We start from the raw sequence: 23,700 nt of genomic DNA on the forward strand, positions 1-23,700 counted from the left end.
TGTTGCTTCTATGCTTGTGTAATTCCATATGTTTGGAAGAAACTCAAGAAAGTCAATATTGCTGGATATACAAAATGAAAGGAGATTCTTAGCACGGGGCTCCAAAGTTTTGAACTAGTATCTGAGGGTTAAGGGAGCGCATAATTGGAATTGACTTGGTTTCGAGGTTTTACGGCAGACTAGTTTTTAAATCGTGTCGCTCATTAGAGGTCCATATGGTTTAGAGATGCAATGCTTTGAATTAGTCCCTACTCTTTTGGTTAATTGACATATAATATTGTTTTACTCTCTCCGTGTTTTAATAAATGTTATACTTACCAAATCCGGTCGTGTTTCAATAAGTATTACACTTCCTTTTAAGAACTACATTTAAATATTATCTATCTCCTCTCATAGTCCCCACCCAATATTTTTTTAATTATATTTTTCCTCACATTCATTACTTTTCAATATATTACTAACTCCACTATCTTTCTTTTATAATATTGTAATACTTCAACTACCCCACTTACTCTAATTTTATTTAATTCAATTAAATTACCTAAAATTATGTATCGGTCAAACTGTAACACTTATTAAAACACTTAGAAAGTATTTAATTTAATAAGTTACCGAATAACTGAGATTAAAAAATTGCTTATAATCGACAAGCATGAACCATTTAGGTGGTAAATTAGGTTATAAATTGTCAGGAGCTACAAGCCTACAAGTATGATTGTATGAACTACAGATATCCCTTCTCTTTTTTGGTCTGTTTGCTCATAGTCATGATACACATTTGCATACTGTAAATTAACCAATGTAGACGTACATTTAAACCAATTATCCTCCTAAATAACGCAATTACAAGAGCACTGATTAATTTTTTGGAGTACTTGATCTATTTTTTAAGATTATGCAACTAAAACTCTGCCAAAGAATCTATATTGTCATGAACAAATTGAGCCAATGCCATGTTTGAGAAATTGTGGTTGCAGAAAATTCCCTTTCTTTTATCCACTGAAAAGGAGGCCTAATGAATAAATGAGAACAATCTAAAGAATAATCTATTACTTGTATATTTCAATATATAAACAACAAAAATAGAAAAATGCAATAAACTACAACCCAAACTTTATCCATGCTAATTACATTGATCTACTTTAAGTACTACCTCTACACAACACCACAAAGCACTAATGCACGCCAGAAGTTTTATAGACGAACTGAAAAAATTAGGGGTCTTTGGACACCGCAACTTCTGTTTAGCAATTAACAGATAATAATTGAAACACACAAAATATATTAGTATACCACTGAACATATATGATCCTGTACACAATAGGCATTTTTAAAAAAAAAAAAAAAATAAACACATTCAAAACCTCAAAACCGCCACCAGACATTTCATAACCAAAATCATTAGCTCCTCCAATGGATGGCCTATGGAATAACTACCCGGGTACATCAACAGGGACCAAGCAGACGCTTACTTGAAGTTTCTAATTTTGGGCGCACAAGCTCACCATGCGTTCTATAAAATAATACAAGTACTTAGAAACTTTTGAGTAAGACACAAAAAATGAATATCCAAAGCTTTCTACGACAAAGTTCTCTCCTCCAAACTCCAAAATGGAAACAAGGCCAGGACAATCCTCATCGAGTATGTTGTTCTAGACTAAAATCTTAATCTCCCCCCTCTAGCCAGATCTTCTCCCGTGCTTCAGCAATTTCTCTACACAAGATTAACCTCATGGAAAACACATAATCATGAATAAATACCAAACCACCAGCAAAGTGGAAGAAGACTTCTTCATGGCACTTCCTTGATTCCATCATCAACTAATAGGTACTTCATTGTGTACAATAACCTCTAAAATGATTTTCCTCTAACTAAGAATACTTCAAATTTGCATGTATACCAAATTAAACCTTTGCATTCAATAGCTCCTCAATCGTAATAAAACCTTGTGAGCATAATCACCTCAGACCCAAATTACTTGCAAAAGATTTACAAAATTATGTAATTGTCCTCACAAAGACATCCAATATAAAGCCTTCCCAATATCACTTAACAATACTAAAACAAGCTATCCAGCAAACTAAGCTACCATCATAGCTCCCTTGTACAATAAGGAGATCACTAGTAGTAGCAAACAATTCCACAAACACATTTAACCTACGAATATTTCACAATATAAAGATCACTTGTTGTATCAAACAATTCCACAACACAACTAGTCTACGAATACTTCACTGTCCTAAAGGATCAATGTAGTATATTAAATCAATCATCATTTTCCCTTGCGAAAACGGACATTCAGCCAAATCACCCAAACAAAAACAGAATTGCAACCAAATTGAATAAACATCCCCTTACAAAAACTATCTCTATTAAAAAAAATTCACAGGTATCATGCATTGACAGTAAAATTGTGTTAAAAACACTTTACAAAAACACAACAGACTTCCCGAACAACAAAACCCTAATCCAATTCACGTGAAGATAAACAATCATTGATTTCAACTAATTTTAATTAGCATTATTCAAGCTATGATGAGATTTATATTGTATATGCCCATTATATAATCAAAATTCTAAATAAATTATTGAAATTATGAAAAAGCAATCATAGATCCAAGAACAATATGAAATTAAGCATATAAAAGAGGATAAAACTCGAAATTTATGTAAAATACTCCAGTAAAAATACCGAAAATATCATCATGTTTAACAAAACGTACCATACATAACCATAAACTGAGTACCTAAAACCAGTAAATAAGCTACAAAAATAGCTGAAAAATTGACGAAATAAGACGAAACAAACGACGGAAATCTAAAATCGAACTCAGCAGTTGATAGCAACGTTCTACTTAGATCTCTGTCTCATCTTTCGGCGCTTCCTCTTCAACCTCCTCATACGCTTCTTCTTCCACTGCAAAATCGACGAAAAAACAATCAAAATCAATGGAAAAAAGCGTCGAAATTAATGGATAATAATAATAATTTGGAGTTAATGAATTGAATGAGAAGATTGAAGAATTACCTTGGCTCTCATGGTGATCAGACGAAAAAAAGCGGCGACTTCAAAACCCTAATCGATGGAAAATACTGAGGAAAGAGAAAAGGGGAGGTTTTCAAGAGGAAAGATACTAAGGAGGTTTTGTGATTATTTATAGTGAAACCCTAGTTTGGAGTGTTTGGGTTAGGCCTTGTTGGGTCAAGTTGGGCTGTCTAGTTGAACAAAATAAATAAAGGCCCAAAATACCTTTATACACATACAACTTCTAGTCAAGTGTGCTTGAGTGCCTTGGGATTTAGAAAGTTGGGATAGGGAAGGACCGAGGGCTAGATGTGATTACGAGTTCGGTCGTGTTCTCGTGTTTGTCTTGAACAAATAAGCGTATAAGCGTAGGTGTTGGGTGAGAAAATATTGAACCCTAGTCTAACTCAAGATGGGTCAAGTCGAGTCAAGTATTTAGTCGGAAACTTAGAACGATAAAACCTGTATATATAGGGTTACTGTTTGTATCTCAAAATAATTGAACACTGACTCATGTGTGCATGTATAGACCCTTCAAGTCTGTAAGATACTTGCTTGAGTTTCAAACCATTTGGGATTTGGAGAGTCGAGTAAGCCTTGTGCTAATTTCCCTTGAAGGATAGAAGGCAATCTTATAATTTAGTATATATTCCCTTTTTCCTTTTATTAGAGTCTCATTTTTCATTTTTCACGAGAATTGAGGTTTTTGTGGATTTCTTAAACCATGTGATTGGAAGTATCAAAGTACATTTAGTGCATTAAATAACAAGTGAGAAAAAAAGAAAAAAGAGGTTAATAAATGTCAAAAAGAAGAAAAAATACCCAGAAAGAAGAAAAAGAATGAGGGGAGAGAACATATGTTTAACTGGAATTATTTTTATAAAAAAATGAAATCATTTTTGCTAAAATGAAATTATTTTTGATGAATTGAAATTAAACACAGATGCCCAGCCATTACAGGGTTACTTTGTCAGGTTATAGGGGTTACTTCGTCAGTTGTATAAGGGTTACTCGGTTAGGATGCGTTTTATTCACATGATTTTTACCTACCTTAACTTATAAGATCTTATTTGTACTTATTTGAACTTATTAGCCCTTACTATAACTTATTTAGTTATAAATTGAACTTGGGTAGCCCTGATTAACCCTTATTATAACTTATTTTTCCTGAACTTATCTTATCTGAACTTATTATCCTTTATTTGAACTTATAAGTGGAAATAAGGTGAACAAAACACGGTCTTAGTCTTGAAAGGGTTACTCAGGGCCTGTTCTCTTCACATTATTTCCAGTTCAGTTCAATTCAATTCACCTCAATTCAGTTCTTAATTTCCCTATCTCATAAAATATTAAGTTCAGTTCAGCCCATTTCAGTCAATCAGAATAGGCCCTCGGTCAATGTTATAGGGGTTACCTAGTTAATGTCACAGGGGTTACTTTGTTCTTTTACTAATTTTCTATTATTATTTGATTTTAAAGTTTCATTTTTTTTTAATAAGATTTAAAGTTTCTGGTTTTTACTAAACTTATTTTTACCGAATATCATAGTATTTTTTTAAGGTGAAGAAAACATGTTTAAATATGAATTTTTTATTTTATTTTATTTTATTTACTTTTACTTTTTATTTTATTTTTTAGGAAAACCACTAGCCAGTCTAGTCAACATTGATGTATATATCAAAGTACAAGCTAGAAATGACTTGTCTCTAAAAGTTTGGCCTACTTATTTTACTATTGCAGTTTGGTGGATTTGGAGATGAAAAAACAATATTATATTTGAAAGATCGCATGAAGAACCCGTGGATGTAAGCCAGTTTTTACTTGCTCAATTTGAAGAAGGTTGGCGGATTTTAGGAGAAGTGAACCATGTTAATCAGCCCATGCAGACCCCTAGAGGTAGAGGTGAAACATATATAAGATGGCTAGCTCCACCTATAGGACGGCTTGCACTCAACACTATTGGTGCTGTCAAGGGATCGCTTGGGCCAGAGGGGGGTCTTATTTGTAATTGAAATGGCCAGTAATAATATGCTTTTGCTCTCAAGTTTGGAGCGTGTAACACCTTTATGGCAGAGCTAAGAGCAATTGAATATGGCCTTGAATTGACAATGGGAATGAAGGCAGCAAAACTACAACTCTACAAGTACAACTAGACAGCCAAGCAGTGGTACTAGCCATTAAATATGCAAAACATCACAAGGGTCAGGGATATCATATTATTAACAGGTGTAAGCAACTATTAGAAGACAATACTTGGCAAATGGAAGTTTATCATGTGTATTGGGAGGCAAATTGGGGTGCGGATTTGCTAGGAAATCAAGATGTTGTCATGATATATCTTGCATGAGGATTTAGTTGGAGTGGTTTTGCCACGTTTAATTCGAGAATTGATGTTGACACACGTTCATGTGAGAAGAGCGTAAAAGATTGTGATCTCATATAAGGTGTGCAAAATCAACTTATGGTGTGCCAAAATCATTTGTCGTTTAATTTCTACGGCTTAGATTTGTTTTTCGAGGCCTAGCGCCCTAGCCCCTCGTTTACCAAAAATAAAAATAAATTGATGTATATATTTTTTAAAAAATAAAATAAAAATCTATTTTGCGTTCTTCGAGTTTCTTCCCCTGCTAATTTTTTCCCTCTTTGGAGCTTCTCCTTTACGCTGCACCCCTCTCTCTCATTTCTCCATTGATTCGTACGCTGAATTATTCATTGAGGCGGTTTTTGAATCTTCTATTTAATCAGCATTCAAGGTAAGATTTTTGATTTCCAATTTTACTCATCGAATATCCTTTCACATACTAGGGTTTAGTTTTACATTATCATCAATTTATTTGTTGTTTATAGTCAATTTAGGGTTCTTATAGGGTGGATTAAGGAACTATCGTTTATAATTACTGAAATTTTAACGGATTATAATGAGCGATTTTGTTGCTAGAATAATTTTATGTGCTATTCACATTAATATACGAATAATTTGATGCGAGTTTTCGACCCTAATTCGACAATTGGTTTTAATATGGATGGTAATTTGTTGTAAGATTTTGATTTTAGTATGGAACAATGAAATTTGCATGCTTGATTGGAAATTATTTGGGTCTAATTTCCTTATAATTGTACCCAATAAGATGAATTACAACTTACAAGTCATCTGTATAATGTAAACTAATCAACCAATATTCGAAACTTTTTCGTGTTTCTAATTGCCCTCCTGTTTGTTCTGTTAGGAGTTTCTCAGTTGTTGCATGAAAAAAGTGAAGAATTTGTATAATATTCTCCTTTTGTTGTAGGAAACAAGATTTTGTTATCAGATTTATGTGTTTGTTAGCTAATAGTTAGCATATGTGAATCAATGTATAACCATATGTATGTGAGTATTATCCGTTGTTGAAACATTGGAGGATCAAATTGTGGCCCTTCCTGTTCGAATGAATTTCTCAGTGTTCTTGTTTTTTGATCTTTTCATTGATGACTGTGTTGTTTGGTTTCCCTTTATGTCATTGTTGTGATAGATGTCACTCCAAGAAAATTTAGCAAGGTTTCGGAAACAGCAAGAGAAGTGTCAGTCAACTCTTTCGAGTATTGCTTCTGAAAAACAAGCTTCAACCAAGTCTTCCAATCCATCAAAACACAACTCTAATGTACAGAAATCAACTTTGCCAACTGCATCACCATCTATAAACGCAAGGCCTCCTGTCAAATTCTCAAATGATACTGAGAGGCTTCAGATCATTAATATCATAAGAAAGGCTCCTGCTGGAGCTCAAATAAAGCGCGTCATTGATCTGCTTCTAGAGGTACGCAAGTTGTGCAAGTTGTTGTGTTACATTTGTCTTTGTCAAGCTATGAACTTAGTTATGGCAAATTGCCAAGAGAAATTTGTTAACTAATAGATGATACTATTTTGTTAACCATGAATTTGCTTAAGCAAAGACAAGAACATAAGTGGTGGAATAATCTTGTATTACATGTTGGCTGGATATTCTGTGTAATGTCTTTGGGTTGGTTGCAGCGGAGGGAAGCCTTAACTCCTGAGCAAATCAATCAAGTATGCCATGTCGATGTTTATGCAAATAAGACTGTTTTTGAAAGTTTGAAGAACAACCCAAAAGTGAGCTATGATGGGCAGTGTTTCTCTTACAAGGTAGGCCTTAATGGTTTATTTTTATTTATCAGCTTATTGGTTTTGATAGTGAAACCATTTATTCTCCTACCAATTAAATTGCTTGATTTCCTTTATCTTTACAGTCAAAGCATGAAGTTAAGAACAAGGACCAATTGCTTGTCTTGATACGGAGATATCCAGAAGGCATGCCAATCATTGACCTAAAGGATTCTTATATAAATGTGATGGAGGACTTGCAGGTAACTAAGTTTTCTTCTCAATCTTTCCTTCCTAGCCTTTCTTGAGTATCATTGGAATAGTAGTTTCAATGTGCCAGTGGATTCTTATATATATATTCTCTATGTGATATAATATAGTTTATCTTTTTTAATGATTTAATGGTGAAGAGTGGATCTGATTATTTGGGCATGATGTTTACTAGAAAATTGGCAAATTTTTCTGATAGTTGTTTCATAGGAATTAAACCCCCTTATTCACATTTAGTTGAGGTCAATTACCCTATATAATATATGATGCATGTCATGGTTTCCACATGATTTATGGCAATGAATCCACCCAAAATTGGCACTTCTAATTTTTTAGTAGTTAGTCAGTTACTAGTCTTATTATGTATATATTTTTATTATTTCTCATTTATTGGTATTGGGCTTTATACATGTACTTTTACCACTGTAGTTTCTTTTCTTTTATAAGGAAAGAAGTTAGTAAAATTAAATAATGAAGAGTGCTGCCAAGGAACATGTAAAGGAATGAAATTGTAACTCCGTGCTGGTATTGATTGAGGTAATGAATTAAGACACATTCCCTGCTCAACCTTTCCATCTCCATAATCTCTCACCAATCCAAAAAGTTCCTCAATATTGTGAGAAGAGTTAGGAATATGAGATATCTAAGAATGATGTTCTTGATGCTGAGGAAGTGGACAGTGATTAGGAGAATGATGATGACTAATTGAGTATGATGATGATGGTGTGGAAAATGCCGGGGAGACTTGTTTTTGTGAGTAATTGGCCAGTTGATTGCTGATCATTGGATTTGTATGATGTTAACTCCACACAGCTAAGGACATGATTCAGGTGGTGGTGGTTATGGTTTTCTACCTTTTTAGTGCTTTTACCTGCATGTTTTTCCTCTCTTAATCTCTCCTTAGCCATTTTTTTATAAAACTTTCAGAAATTTCATATTTTATGTCCTCTTGTTGGGTTTTCTTTTAATATCTCCTTAGCCCTTTTTGTAAAACTTTGTTATGTTACCTTTTGAAGATTCATATAAGTTGACCCCAAATCATTCCGGGAACTTATAATTTTTTATTGAAACGGCGAGTGATACCAGTGTTTGAAAAAGCACGCGTTGAGTCGCAGGGCAATAGGGGGTAAGTGCTTTTTTTGGCCTGGCGAGGCGTTTTCAATGAGGCGCCCCAGAGGCGCACCTGAAGCAAATTTCTGCCAATTTTTTTAAGTGTTTATGTAGTGTGCCTTTCTTCAAAGAGGCGCACTTAGGCGCTGCATAACCCTTATCGCTTCAGCGCGCCTTGAGCTTTTTTATATATTGGTTTGGACCCTTTTGCCTCAGCCTCTAATCTGATAAGGTACTCGTCCAAAGTTCATCCCTTGACCCAACAAACAAAAATGAGCCTTTGCATAATTCGACTCCTCATTACCCTGCTCTTGGAAATAACTTCTCTAGAGGCAGTGGGTAATTTAGTGTAGCTCATCCCTCTATCTGTAAGCCCAAGCTGTAGGAAGTTAGGAGCCCTATCACCTTTGGTTATCACATGCCTTTTGAAATACTGATTGGTAGAAAGTCGTGTAAGGACTAATTTGCCTTAGTGAATTAGTTAAGGGGGCAATTGGGTACCTGCATACGTTAATGAGGTTATCTTGCACTTGAATTAACTTAAGGAGGCAATGTATCACTTTCCTGTTATCTTTACTGGTCATCTCTCATGTGTCATGTCAACCAAAGTTAGCATACTGGTAGTTTTGCTTTGAATCATTTTCCTTTATATTTGAAAGCATCATCCTGAGTTCCTGTTGTTAATCTGCTTTTCCCAACTCCATCCTCCATTAATGCAAAATATGATTCCGTTTGTTGAAGCTGAGTTCATGGTGGATTTTGGTCAATAGTGATTCTTAGCTTAAAGGATTGCCAAGGATGGATCATATATATTAGTTTAAAAAGCAGAATTTCAACGTTGTTTTACTGTTAGTCTGTCATTGATTTCAAAATTTTGAACCTTATTTTACTGCTGTAAAAACTTGCTGATAGTGTATTTTCTCCATAGGCCTTGAAGGCCGATCGAAAAGTTTGGTTGCTCTCAAACTTTGATTCCCAGGAAGATATAGTATATCCAAATGATCCCCAAGTTCCTATTAAGGTAGATGATGATCTGAAACAACTCTTCCGGAGCATTGAATTGCCACGCGATTTTCTTGATGTTGAGAAAGAACTTCAGAAAACTGGAATCAAGCCTCTTACGAACACTGCCCAGAGAAGGGCTGCGGCACAGATTCAAGGCGTTTCCTCCAAAGGTAAACCTAAGAAGAAAAAGCACGAAATTAGCTCTTGTGGAAGACGTGCATTATTACATTTTTTTTCCTCTTGTGGAAGACGTGCATTATTACATTTACATAGGCTGCTGCACTTTTTATGTGGATAAAATGTAATTATCGAATATTGTACTCCATATCTCGAGAATATTGAGTATTTATCCTATCTCTTTGTTGTGCAACTCACAGGATTATATATTCCAATGTCATTTGTTCATGCTTTGCTTGAGCATTTAATTCTATTGCTTGCTTTCTTTTTTACCAAAAGTAAAATTTCTCTCTAGAGCACGCTTACCTTGTGAATTACTCCGCAATTAAATAGAACTTGACAAGCTGTTGTTTGACCAATGGTTTATGGCAGATTTTTATGCCAGTAAAAAGGAAAAATTACTGCACTTTGTAAGATAAACATATGTGAAAACAGAGGTGTTTAATGCCAACAAATAACCACATGAAATTTAAGGCCAGAACTACCCAGTAAACAAGTCCATGCTTCAGCATTTAAAGCTCATGGAAGCAACATCTTTTAACAAACAAGTGACAAGACAATTGGGACTAAAATTCTTGTGCAGCAGTTGGGAATATCCTAGTGAGCTGACCTTTAATGAAATTCAGCTGATCATCTTTGAAAATGGCTGTAGCAATTACTCTGCCTCTTGTGCCGTCTACTTGCCGTCGTCGAAATCTGTCGTCGTCTTTTCAGTCTTGCAGCTCAATGCTGTCAATCCGCCTGTTTAACCATCCGCCTATTCATTCTACACAGTTTGTAGTGTTTTCAGTTCTTTCCTCTCCATCACAAGGTAACCCTATATCTATCACCTTCTAAATAGCCAAACTAGTTTAAATTTCATACTGAATTCTTAATTTGTTGTTTACAAGCATATAACTTGAGGTTTGCTGAAATATTAATGTCATGAGTACAGTGGACCAGTCTGCTAAGTTTGTTGAAAAGTCTAGAAGAGGAAACTTGGTTCCATTATCGCAGTGCATTTTCTCTGATCAGTTGACACCCGTGCTTGCATATCGATGTTTAGTAAACGAAAATGATCATGAAGCACCCAGCTTCTTGTTTGAGTCTGTGGAGCCAGGGTTACACGCTGTTGTAAGTATCAATGATCATCATTATTTGTTAGCATTATGCTTTCTTGAATTTATGCAAGAAAACTTACAATCTTGATGTCAATTACTTGTAGGGAAGGTATAGTATCGTTGGGGCTAATCCAGCAATGGAAGTCATAGCCAAGGAGAATTTTGTTACTGTGATTAATCATCGTGATGGGTGGAGGAGAGAGGAGTTTTTGGAAGATCCGTTATCAATTCCTCGTAGAATCACAGAGAAATGGACTCCTCAGTGCATTGATGAGCTTCCTCAAGTGTTTTGTGGTATGATAATATTGGCTCAGAGGGGGTGATCCTTTGCTTTACTGGTCAAGGGCCCCATTGAATACCAGTTTCATGCCTTATCTATTTTAGCATTCACGCGACTAATGTTCACGTGTTTTAGTACTTGTCTGGTTGACATTGAGTTGTAGCTTCAACCAAATATCTTTTCAATGTTTTTTAGAATTTGATTAGTGAATGGATGAGAAATGTAAGAAAAAGGCTGATGATGGTTTTTTGGTGCATCAGGTGGATGGGTTGGATATTTTTCTCATGATACGGTGCGTTATGCAGAGAAAAGCCTCGCATTTTCAAGTGCCCCAGCAGATGACAGTGATCTCCCTGATGTACATCTAGGTCTGTATGATGATGTGCTTGTGTTTGATCATATTGAAAAGGTATCCTTTTTTTTTTTTACCTTCTGTTGCTACCATAATTCCTGAATATTACATTAATCTTTCAGAGTAGTAATTTCTTTTTAGTGTTATCATGATGCATACTGCAATTCATTTCTCTATTTATCAAATAACTCCCACTTGTCATAATTTTTTGCCAATATTGTGAATTCAGAAAATTCATGCCATTCACTGGGTTCAATTGGATCGATTTTCATCAGTAGATGAGGCATTGGACAATGGAATGGAATGCTTGGATTCCTTGTTGTCTAAGGTTCATGATATAAACAAGTGAGCAGCCTCTCTTTCATTTTGTGTGTTACTCTTCTTGAAATAACCTTATCAGGTCTTTGTTGTGTTCTTTGATCAGTCCTAGGCTATCTTCTGGCTCAATAGAACTAAATGCTCAGAGGCAACATCACAAGTTAGAGGTTTCGCGTCTAACAACTGAAGCATATAAGACAGCAATAAAGAAGGCCAAGGAGCATATTTTAGATGGTGACATACACCAAGTTGTTCTAAGTCAGCGGTTTGTAAGGAAAACTTTCTTGGATCCATTTGAAGTTTATAGGGCATTAAGTATCGTGGATCCAAGTCCTTTTATGGCTTATATACAAGTAAGCTTACTCAGACACTATTCTGTTCAACTCCAATTATTATCAGTGGCAATCGATTTTGAATCTTTTGATCAGTAAAATACAATTCAGACCAGTAATAGCATAATAGATCTGTAGACACATTTTTTTTAAGTTTTTTTTTTTTTTTTTTCACTGCAATAACACTTCATGTAGTTCCCATCTTCATGATTCAACAGATTAGAGGGTGTATACTTGTTGCTTCAAGCCCTCACACTTTCACCTATGTTGATAAAAAGGTAAATCTGTCAGAGACTCACAGTAGTGTAATATTTAGCTTCTGGAATTACCCTTATTTTCTCATATCCCTGATGCCTGATATATTTTATTTCTGCAGGGAAATTTTACAAATTTAACTCTGTCTACGATTGAGAGAAAATATGAGAAATTTAAGGAGGATACTCTGTTAGGAAAGCAGCATATCAATGGCAGTAAACATCATGTAGAGGACATCAGGCAAGCTGACTTGGGAAATGACAATGTCAAAAAGGTTTATAATTTATCTTCTATGGCTTACTCTACTTCATAATAAGGAAATTCAACAAAATAAAGCCTATTTAATGCTGGTTCTACAGCCACAGGCAGCTACTACTTCTGCCGGCCTAAAACTTAGAAATTTCACTACTGATGACAGCTTGATTTTTGAGCATGTAGTCTTCAAATAATTGAACCATTAGGTCTTAGGGCATTAAAGGGAAGATGTCTCTTCAACTAAGATTTTTGAAGTTCTGTTGCATGACCTTTATATTGGGTTTTCTCTTCTGTAGGCTACTGATGTGTATTCGACTTGCTGGGATGCTCTCCGGGGTGCCTTGCCTTCAGATGCTTTCATTGGAGAACCAAAGGTTGATTTCTTTTTTGCAAATACTCAGCAAATCTTTGAATGGCCTTTAGGAATGTTCAATGCTTACCGTACCATTTCTGCATTCTTTTGACATGAACCAATTTGGTAAATACAGATTGAAGCAGTTAAACTGATAGATAAGCTCGAACAGAAAAGGCGAGGCCCATATGGTGGAAGTTTTGGCTGCATTTCATTCTCTAAGGACATGGACATCACCCTAGCTTCAAAAACCATAGTGTTTCCGACTGGTAAAGTATCTGAAAATTTGTATCATTCCAAAAATTTGCAGAAACGACGAGAATGGGTTGCTCATCTCCAAGCCGGAGCTGACATCATGGGAGACAGCGATCCTGCAGACAAGCAGAGACAATGTGAGCAAGAAGCTGCAGCAATCTCTCGAGCCATTGATCTTGCTGAGTCATCGTTTCTTCAGTAAGACTAGAAGTTGTCTACCTGTGTTATTATTGTATCACATAGATAGCTTCTTACCTTCTTTTACTAACTAGGTTATGATTCATATATTTGTGCTGCTGTAACATCAAGAAGAATTCATTGTATTATACTTGTATGATAAAGATAAACATTTGAAAGCAACATTTGATTATTTTGATAGTGATCTTTAACTAAAGTTTTCTTGTGAATGTTGTGAACCTGTTACTGTTTCTTTAATTGGTTTGGTGCAACAACACTTGATTTTTGTCTCCTTTTTAAAAAGAGCTAATACAATGTCCATCACTAGCATTAATCATTTGTTATAAGCTACTCAGTAATCACTAAACAAAGCCATATACTACGTAAAGTGAAAATCCCATAATGTTTTATACAAGGTTTTTTTGTTTTTGCCTTCGCTTATTTTTTTTTTCCCTAACCTTTGCAACTATTTACATAGACCACGCTTACATGTCCTTAAATATTATTAATATCTAATACTACGTATTTCATTTCCACACACTTAAAACATGACTCGAGAAACTCTAAATTTATGATTAGCGAATAACAACCTCAATAACTCGAGAAATAATTAGTCGGTTTTCAAGTTCCCAAACAACCCCAAAACTAAATACTCCCAATTCACACTCACGTTACGTATATAATTAGGCAATCCAAAATATTTGCAATACAGTGTGTTGTTCTTCTTCTACTTCTCCATTATTACAGAATTGCAGCAATGTCTACTACCAAAGTCTACGTTGTGTAAGTTTCTCTCTCCTCAAAAATCTTTCTACTGCATAATTCCTTCTTAATTTTCATGAAAATTTTGTCATCGATTTCAATTCCAATTTCTCAAATTCCTCAGGTTTTACTCTGTATTTGGGCATGTCGAAACTATGGCTAGAGAAGTACACAGAGGAGCTAGCTCAGTTGAAGATGTTGAAGCTTCATTATGGCTGGTATTTTTCTTTTCTAATTTCCCTTTTAATTTCTTCCCATTTCAATAATTATATCTTATCTGTAAATTTGACTTTTGATTTTGTGGGAATTTTAAATTTTTAGCATTTAATTTGGGAACCCTAGACCTAACCATATTTTCCCCCTTTTAGTGGGTTATTTTATCAACTATCAAGTATGAATTAATTCTGCAATTTTTATTTCCCTTGGTTGTATATTGTACATTTAGCTCAATTTCATTCATTGCACTTCATACTTGTGTAGTTAGCTCAATTCTGTCCGGATGATAGTTATGATCTTTGTAATACTTCCGCGTTTCGTAATTAATCAATTAGCCCCACTTGGGTTTTCGGTTGAAATGAATAGAACTCTCATCTATTGCATTATTAGTGTTTTCCCTGTGTTAGTTGATTAAGACATGTATGTCTGGTTGAGAAGAACTGAATTACAAACCCTACATATTCATTGTTTTCCCAGAATTGCCTACCTGTAATTTGTATCTACGAAGTTTCCGATTTTTGGGTGATTGGGATTGTACAACATCAATTACTCTCAACCAACATCAGCTAATTGTAATGTTGTTGATTAGTACAAGTATTTCCTTTCATTCCAAATTAAGTAATATTAATGGTTGAAAGACTTGAAACTTTAAACTGATAAGTAATAATGCATCAATATTTTAATTTGCTGATCATATGGATATGGAAGATAAATTGAACTTGTATTGTGGGTTGAAGGCTTAGGTAGAACTAATAACCCAGCAATTTTTGCAATTTAATGAACTAAAAATTGGCATATTGATGGCCTTCAGCAACATCTTGTATATTTGAATTGTGTTTTGTAGTTGATGCATAGGTTTGTCTTCATAGTGTTTTATTAATTTTAATTTTACTTTTACTGAACAATCAATTGATCATTATGTAACGTATGTATCAAATTATAGGTTAACTTGAACAATGACTATATAATTGGATAGATATAGCTATGAATGTTTGATTTTCTTGTCCTAGCTGGGGTGGGAGATTCTTGGGCAATGTTGATGTCATATCCATTACTAATTAGTTAGTAGCTGTTTGAATAGGTGCCTGAGACACTTCCCCAAAGGGTATTGGAAAAGATGAAGGCTCCTCCAAGACCAAGTGATGTTACAGAAATCAAACCAGAAAACCTAGTGGATGCAGATGGGTTTCTTTTTGGATTTCCCTCTCGATTCGGAATGATGCCTTCTCAATTTCTGGCCTTTTTTGATACCACACATGAGTTATGGAAATCTCAATCACTTGCCGGTAAACCTGCTGGCGTCTTTTGGAGTACTGGATTCTATGGCGGAGGCCAGGAAAACTCTGCGTAAGTTCCCTAAAAACACTATTGTAGCCTTGGAGCATGAGAAAACAATGCATACTTTTGTATGTTAATTTTAACTTTAACATGCTGTTGCCAAAAAAAAAAAAAAAAATTGAAAAAAAAAAAAACTTTAACATGAATGATAAAGTTGCTATTTTATGATAATGTAGTGGATTGACATTTTTGGCTTAAGATGCATAATCAATTTGTCGGTCTCTTTACTGTGTGAAATTAAAGAGCTATAAAGGCTGCTGACTTGCATTGTTTGAGTTGAGACTTTGGTGGATTATGGAACTTTTTGTATAATGTGCATTTTCCTCCAGAGTAATGCACATCATTACCTTATTGGTCTGGTTTGATTATCCTTCTTTGTTAATAACTGCAGCAGACTGGGTTGATTATCCTTCTTTGAGCTACGTTCTGTTTGGACTATTCCTCTTACAATCTGCTTATACTTTGTTTTGCACTATGATAAATAAGGCATGTATTTCCCATTATTTGGTTTGCAAAATTTTCTCCAAAAATGATGCAAATGTGCTCTACAGAGCTCAAAATAAAAGCTCCACTAACAAGATTGAGAATTTCTGTCCAATTCACTTTTATTTGATATAAGCTCACATCTTGTCCAGTATTAACATTAAAATCATCTATGAAATTACCATAATAAGAGCCACATTTCACGTCTTCTATGAGCTACTTGGTAATTTTTTTTTATCCTCATCTGCTGATGTGCTCATATGGTCTGTATGATCGCTAAATGTGCACTTAAATTCGGACCAAATAGGAGAAACACCCTGATATAACCAATCTAGGTCTCATATTTGCACCCAAACTTGTCCTGATTCTCTTCTACAAGTCTAAGCAATATCCTTGGTCTTTTGTCCAAGTATAACAATTGTGTACTCTACTCTTTTATAATGTGTCTAGAATGAAGTTGTCATTTTTTTTTTTTTTTTTTTTTTTTTTTTTCTAAAATAGAATTCAGTAATGGTTTCTAATTGACTTTGCAAAAACATCCTCATCAATGTTCTATGATGAGGGGGTTGTAAGAATGACCTTGCTATTCTTTGTTTGTCTTGTGCCTGCGCTATCAAGTCGCGTGCCTAGCTTCCAAAGAATGAATCTTTGAATACGGTAGAGGAGCGAAAGTAGTTGGCGACAGTGTAAAGCTATAAGGTGTGAGCTTTGCTCACACACACTGGCTTACAGAGAAATTATTAAAAAGGTCTTTTAATTAAATTCTGCCTTTGATAATCTGTTCTTGATGGGAGGAGTATTAGTGAATGCCATAATTATAGTCTAAGGCATGATAGCAAGTTCTTGTTTTGCTAATTATTGGTTACCTTCTTTGCTATAATCCTAGGAAAGAAATCAGGATAGTATGTATACTTCCATAACTTTCCTATTTCTGTGTATTTTGATTTGTGTCTAATGTAACAAATTGTGTAATGTGTTCTTGCTTGTAAAAGTTCGCTATTCTGTAAAAATCTAGCATTATACAAGAGCGTAAGTATTAATTTGCTTGATAGGAGGCATTGGCTTGTGGAATTTTGATGTAATTGTAGCTTAATGTGAAATTCCTGTTAGATTAACTAGAATTTTGTGAATTTGTTGCTTGTTCTAACAGATTCACAGCCGTGACTCAACTGTCTCATCATGGCATGTTATATGTTCCTCTGGGATACACCTTTGGGAAGGGCATGTTTGAAATGGAAGAGGTGAAGGGAGGCTCTTCATATGGTGCAGGAACATTTGCAGGAGACGGATCTCGTCAACCATCGGAGCTGGAACTTCAGCAAGCATTTTATCAAGGTAAGTATCTCGCCGAGGTTGCAAAGAAGCTCAAAAGTTAAACCCATGTTGGTGCAACATGCTCATCAATCATCCTAAACGTATATAACATCATAAACATACCAAGTGTAAAATTGGAAATTCTTTCCAAATCTGTACTCTGTTGAACTATATTTCTTGAAAATAAAGAATCAAATCTTCATTCTGATGCAGTATTAAAAAACACACATTCTTTATTATTCTATTCTAAGGGTAATGTTGTGTACATCATCTTTTGTCCAATGTGACGGGGAGAAACTCTTGTCCACTCTCTCCTATGATAAAATGAGACAATCTCAAGTATTTTTATTCCAAAACTACCTTTGAATTGTCTAGGGATAACATCTTTTGATATAATCCAAGTATTTATTTAAATTGGATATTGGAAGGCAATTGATCACTCTCCATAAGTATGTATAAGTGTATTTTTACGCTAATGATAGTATGAAATTACAAGTAGTGATCAGAAATTAGAAGCTTTTTTATTACGAGTAATTGCTTTGTTTGATTGCTTCCTAACTTGACCTATGAGATGTCCAAGAGAAGCAATGATTGATGAAAGGTCACCATGAATGTTTCTCTGGACTGATAGATGGATTATATGATTTGCTTGGATATAATCATTTAGTAAATTAGAAAAAGAATAATTGGTGATGAAAATATTTGTTAAGATTTCATAAAACTAGCTGTCAACAGCACATCAAGACTGAATAATGTGGATCACCTAGACAAGATAAGATGATTTTAATAGGTTATGTACTTGTGTTGCAGAATTAGGTTGTTGTCAACTAAAACTTGAATTTGTCACAAGTTCACAACTCTATCTTGGCTTCTGTAGAAATTGTAGACGAGGATAGTCTTCATTGACATCGCTGTTGTACTGGCTACTAGTGGCTAGGGTGTCATTTAATGTCAACTAGGTTAGTTTCCGTGTCATGTACGATAATTTTCAATAACTATCATTAAATTACCATAATATTTGGTTTTTTATATAAACATTCTACAAATATATTTGACAAATTTTGAGTAAAATAAAGGATTACAAAAGATATGTTAGATATAAAATGATGTAAAAAATGATCAAAATTATGGTAAGAATTTTTTATTTTTTTTATAGCTATATAAATATTTGTGTTAAACATATGCTAAATCTTTTATATTTTAAGTAATTATATAGTATAAGGTCAGGGAATTATTTTTGTATAAGATTTGTTTCTTTAATTGAATTTTATTCAGCGAAAAAAAAGCTAACTAAAGACACACCAGGAGATTACTGGTGTGTCTTTTAGTACGTAGTATATATTGTTATTGATGGGGACTTATTGGACAGGTGCACTGCACGTGTCGTCATCCAGTCCTAGCGGCTCATGCGCCTAGTGGACCAGGCTCGTGCTAGTTAATGTGCATTAGGCCATAAACCATAGAAATCCAAATAAAAAAAAATGTACTTCCAATACAAATACGATTAATTGTTCACAAATTCTTGATTAAGACGGATTTTCACTGAGTTATTGTAAGATGGGTTAAAATTACCCTAAAAGTATTTAAAGTTACCCTTATATACTATAACAGTTAACATTTTCCAAACACTTATAATGTACTATACTAATTTTATTGGCCTTCAACTTATAATCCCCCAAATTAAAATTAAACAATTAGCAATTCAGTGTTGTCTTCCTATAAAACAGGTACAAAGATAATTATGAACTTAGCATCTAAAGTCTGATATGTCAAACACACGAGCAGTGGCATCCTCTGAAACTGAAACAAGAAAGTTGTTATCAGCGGACACAGCAAGTTGTTGGATTTTATCTGAGTGGCCCTTAAAGCTCCTAACATGCTCTCCTGAGCGAGTATCGCATATTATTATCTTCCCATCACCACATCCTGAAGCCACCAACATGGACTCACCAAGCCAATTCAAGCAAGTTATCTCATCCTGGTACTTGAAAATTCTGCGACAAGCAAACTGCATAAAGTGGCCCGGAATGCCGTGCAAATAATTCAACAGCATCATCAGGTTCAGCATATGACATATCTTCAGAGAGAATTTCATCATCATCATCATCGACATCAGGGAGATCTTCACCATCGAGTACAATCTCGTCAATAATATCAGAATCATCTAGGAAAATTTCTCCTTCATTATCACTCATAATACCCGAAGATGCTTTTGCCATATGAATTCTGGAAAATTATTAATTAACTTCTAAGTGGGATCGATGTAGCCGACTTCACTTACTTATAGGATATAACCGGAATGGATGAAAGCAATGAGATTAGATTTGTTTTAGAAAAGACAGAAAAGAGCCACATTGATTCTCACCTTCAGTCCAACCCTAGTGGCCCACGCACCTAGTGGACCAGGCCCGTACGTGCTGGATCAATCATGTGCATTAAGCCATAAACCATAGAAATCCAAATAAAAAAAATATACATCCGATACATACGGTTATACATAGGTCACTCATAAAATCTACCCTAAAGTTACCTACTACTATTAGGAATAATTGTTTGTAGAAAGTCAAACTCTTTGTAAGAAAATAAAAACCCTATTTTTAATGTTCGTATCTAAATCAAACTCATAAATTGTTTTATCTTAAAAACTAATTATATACGAGTCTTATTTCAATCAAAATTCTACGGGATAAAATTATGATATGATATGATTATGTGATGCATTATATATATGGATCGCATTGATTCTCCCCTTCAACCCAAAGCATTACTTGGTTTCTATTATTCTCCCCTTTATTTCTTGACTCGGAAAAAACGAATCCCTAAACAAAAGCCAAAAAACGACGTCGTATGTAATCACGTGACTGACACAACACACCAAAACCTTCTCCTCCTTTCAATAAAACCTTCATCAATCTTCCCAACCAAAAAGCAAAAACCCCTGAAACAACTCTCTCTCTTGTTTCTCTCTCCTCGATCATCTGGAAGTAACCTCGATTAAATCAATCAATGGATAGCATATTGAGAGCTTTAGGGTCAGGCCCAAACCCGGAAGACTACATGGGACTTGAATTCTGGGCCGAGCCAGAAAGGGTCGGGTGGCTCAACAAACAAGGCGAGTACATCAAAACCTGGAGACGCCGTTGGTTCGTCCTCAAACAAGGGAAGCTCTTATGGTTCAAAGAATCAACCGTCACCCGCACCTCTGTTCCACGTGGCGTTATCCAAGTGGGCCGTTGCCTCACCGTCAAAGGTGCCGAGGATACGCTAATTAAACCCTTTTCCTTTGAGATCGCAACCTCCGACGGTTGTAAGATGTACTTCATTGCAGATTCTGATAAAGAGAAGGAAGAATGGATTAATTCTATTGGTCGATGTATTGTTCAGCACTCTAGATCTGTCACTGATTCCGAGGTCGTTGACTATGATTCTCGTCGTTAATTTTCTTTCATTAATTGTAAAGTTTTTTTTTTTTTTTTTTTTTTTTTCTCACTTTAATAATAATGATATTGTTATTATTCAGTATGTTTTTGAATTGATTGATTGATTGTGGTTTAATTTTGCTTTTTGTTTCTTCTTTATTGATTGGATTTTGGTGTTGAATTAGGGAATTGACAAGTTTGTTAGGGTTTTGTTTTTTGTGTTGGTAATTTGTGCTAGTTTTCAGTTGATCACAGTTTTTGTGAAGGTATATTGTGCTAGTTTTAGTTGATTACAGTTCAGTTCAACTTCAATCAGTTCATTAAAGTAAATGTGAATAGGCCTAAGACATGAGGTCAAATCGGCACAAGGACTATTATCTAGCTTGTGACACCGGACTATTATTCAACATGTTAATAATTGTCATGTTAATAGTATAATTTATAATCTAAATTAGTAAAATCACATGGTACTTTCTAAAAAAAAAAAACACACATAAGGAAAGGGAAAGTAAGGATTTTCTATATTATCTACTTAAAGGAGTATATGTATTCATGTGTTTAGTATTCTAAAAAATTGATTGATTACTAAATACTTTTATATATTTACATTTGTCATTAGCAATAATATTAGATAGAAAATCAACCATACTACATCAAAACTATGGTAGATTTTTGGAGAGTGTAAGCTAACTCATTTTGATCTTGTATTCACAATTTGCCCTTACAATTTCCATAAAATTTTGGGATGCAGTGACATTTCGACACCTTCACATATGACCCTTGTTTGTTTAAGTCTTGGGGAGAGACCGTATTGCTCAAAGTAGTTGACATCATTGTGATATAGTCTCATTCGAAGCTATGTCTTTGTTTGTAGTATTTGTATGATTTAGCAAAATAGACGAAAAGAGCCAAATCTACGGCACTTATACCAGCAAGCAACCAATAGTAGTAATCAAGGTGTGAGCGATTCAAGTTATCAGTGATCCAACCCTTTCTCCCACCTATTTTGGTTGCTTTGGTGACGAACGATACAATGAGGCTACACAAAAAGTACCCTAAGCCCTGTATACTTGAAGTGATAGCCAGTCCAACGCTATGCAATTCATTAGGGACTTGGTCATAGAAAAATTCTTGAAGGCCAACCAAGGCAAATAAAACTGTGAATCCGAACAACACATATTGCGGAAGCAACCACCAAACACTCATTGGTATGGTTGCTGTTGGCGAATCAAGCAGCCCATGTCGCGAAGCAAGCTCTAGCCTTTTTCTCTCTACTATCGCGCTAACTCCCATTGTAAGAATAGTTATGGACAACCCAGTTCCAATTCTTTGAAGCATTGTTATTCCATTAGGTTTTCCGGTTAGTCTTCTGACTACTGGCACGAACACATAGTCATAAATAGGTACTGAGATAAGCATAGTGATGTTCATGAGACCCTGTAAGGATGCTGATGGTACCTGTAACTTAGATCCAATCATTCGATCCATTGTATCGCCTTGTTTGATGAAAAAAGTCCCACTTTGAGCATACACAATGGCTAGCACGAAACTCATTGCCCATATGGGAAATAGCCTAAGGACTGCCTTCGCCTCTTCTACTTCCTCTTCGCTGCAACCTCCATCCACATCATCTTCACGTACAATTAAGGCTTTATCGAGGCATTTCAGCTGTCTACGAGTGGGTCGTTGCTCAGGAAAAGGATGATCAAGATTCCTGTTTCGTGCTGCTTTTGCATACACTCTTCCAATCCTTCTGAATGGATTTTTGGTTTCAACTTTTAGAGGAAACCGATAAGTCATAGTTCCCAGCAAGAACAAGCCCGTGCCAAATACCATGATAATGCAAGGGATTCCGAATCCTAGGCCCCAACTGAGATTGTCCTCGACATAGCTCAATATTACAAGACCTAGCAAAGCACCAATAGAAACACCAAAGTTCCACCAGTTAAAGAAAGAGCTTTTGGCTTCGCTCTCTTGAGGATCGTTTCCATCAAACTGATCAGCTCCGAAAGCCTGTATACAAGGATTCTGCCCTCCTCTGCCAAGAGCAAACAGATACAGGGCAGCAAAGAACATTATTTTCTGCAACAATTCATGATTGTCACCCTTCATAAGGGTAGGTAACGCCGTTGACAAAGTTATCAATCCAAGCCCCTGGTAAGCCATCCCAATTGAAATGAACATAAAAACATACAAGTACATAATTAGCAACTTTATGTGCATTTGTATCATAGTACAAACTTGACAATAATACATCAAACCACCCGCCCCTCGATTACATCTAGGACTATGTATAATGTATGAATTGAAGTGATACTTACTATGATATAAATGATGGAAGAAACAACAATGGTTAAGTATCTTCCCATACAAGTATCAGCAACAATAGCACCCGCGATAGGAAGGATAAAACCAACCCCTTTCCAAGCATTGATATTCGTAGCTGCCATTGCCGTAGACTCTCCTAACTTATCCGTCAAAAAAACCATCAAGTTTCCTGAGATTCCAGAAAAAGCAACACTCTCCGCTACCTCTGACCCTTTAAACAATAAAAATCGCGCTTATTAACTTACACATAACACATTCAAAAACAAGAAAAAGGCTGGTTAAAAATTAAACGTATAATAATCTACTTACAGATGAGAAACCAGGCCGATATCCAACTTCCATGCCTTGATCTTACAGCAGGACGATGCCTATAGTTGACGTAGCCCGGCACGGTGTTTACCGTGCTGTATCGTTGTTGTTCTTCCATTAGAACTGATAAGTGTACGTTTACGAGAATTGGAGATTTGGAATAAC

General features: G+C 35.2%; 3 protein-coding genes, 1 long non-coding RNA gene and 2 pseudogenes across 4 annotated transcripts; 4 read left to right on the top strand and 2 right to left on the bottom strand.

Annotated features, from left to right (window-relative positions):
• Window positions 1-2,646: 2,646 nt before the first annotated feature.
• LOC145571665 (uncharacterized) lies at window positions 2,647-3,160 on the bottom strand. Its single transcript, XR_014096608.1, has 2 exons — window positions 3,030-3,160; window positions 2,647-2,918 (listed from the first exon to the last, which is right to left on the bottom strand). It is a non-coding gene; the product is annotated as an uncharacterized LOC145571665 (long non-coding RNA).
• A 2,471-nt stretch (window positions 3,161-5,631) lies between these two features.
• Window positions 5,632-9,918, top strand: LOC145571666 (uncharacterized). The gene is made up of 5 exons (XM_081630693.1): window positions 5,632-5,779; window positions 6,539-6,823; window positions 7,039-7,170; window positions 7,275-7,391; window positions 9,437-9,918. The coding sequence occupies exons 2-5, from the start codon at window positions 6,539-6,541 to the stop codon at window positions 9,809-9,811; spliced, it is 909 nt and encodes a 302-aa protein (XP_081486819.1). The 5' UTR covers window positions 5,632-5,779; the 3' UTR covers window positions 9,812-9,918.
• A 286-nt stretch (window positions 9,919-10,204) lies between these two features.
• Window positions 10,205-13,549, top strand: LOC145571667 (anthranilate synthase alpha subunit 2, chloroplastic-like). Its single transcript, XM_081630694.1, has 10 exons — window positions 10,205-10,501; window positions 10,625-10,803; window positions 10,895-11,084; window positions 11,331-11,479; window positions 11,652-11,767; window positions 11,847-12,093; window positions 12,291-12,350; window positions 12,449-12,601; window positions 12,879-12,956; window positions 13,071-13,549. Exons 1-10 carry the CDS (start codon window positions 10,333-10,335, stop codon window positions 13,389-13,391), a joined length of 1,662 nt encoding a protein of 553 aa, XP_081486820.1. The 5' UTR covers window positions 10,205-10,332; the 3' UTR covers window positions 13,392-13,549.
• Window positions 13,550-13,994: 445 nt separating this feature from the next.
• Window positions 13,995-17,687, top strand: LOC145571668 (putative NAD(P)H dehydrogenase (quinone) FQR1-like 3). Its single transcript, XM_081630695.1, has 4 exons — window positions 13,995-14,149; window positions 14,253-14,346; window positions 15,426-15,691; window positions 17,316-17,687. Exons 1-4 carry the CDS (start codon window positions 14,124-14,126, stop codon window positions 17,539-17,541), a joined length of 612 nt encoding a protein of 203 aa, XP_081486821.1. The 5' UTR covers window positions 13,995-14,123; the 3' UTR covers window positions 17,542-17,687.
• Window positions 17,688-20,485: 2,798 nt separating this feature from the next.
• LOC145570686 (pleckstrin homology domain-containing protein 1 pseudogene) lies at window positions 20,486-20,917 on the top strand (annotated as a pseudogene).
• Window positions 20,918-21,744: 827 nt separating this feature from the next.
• On the bottom strand, window positions 21,745-23,653 carry LOC145570687 (protein NRT1/ PTR FAMILY 5.10 pseudogene; annotated as a pseudogene).
• Window positions 23,654-23,700: the final 47 nt, after the last annotated feature.

Source organism: Chenopodium album, chromosome 12 (assembly GCF_948465745.1).
Source record: "Chenopodium album chromosome 12, dcCheAlbu1.1, whole genome shotgun sequence".
NCBI lineage: Eukaryota > Viridiplantae > Streptophyta > Magnoliopsida > Caryophyllales > Amaranthaceae > Chenopodium > Chenopodium album.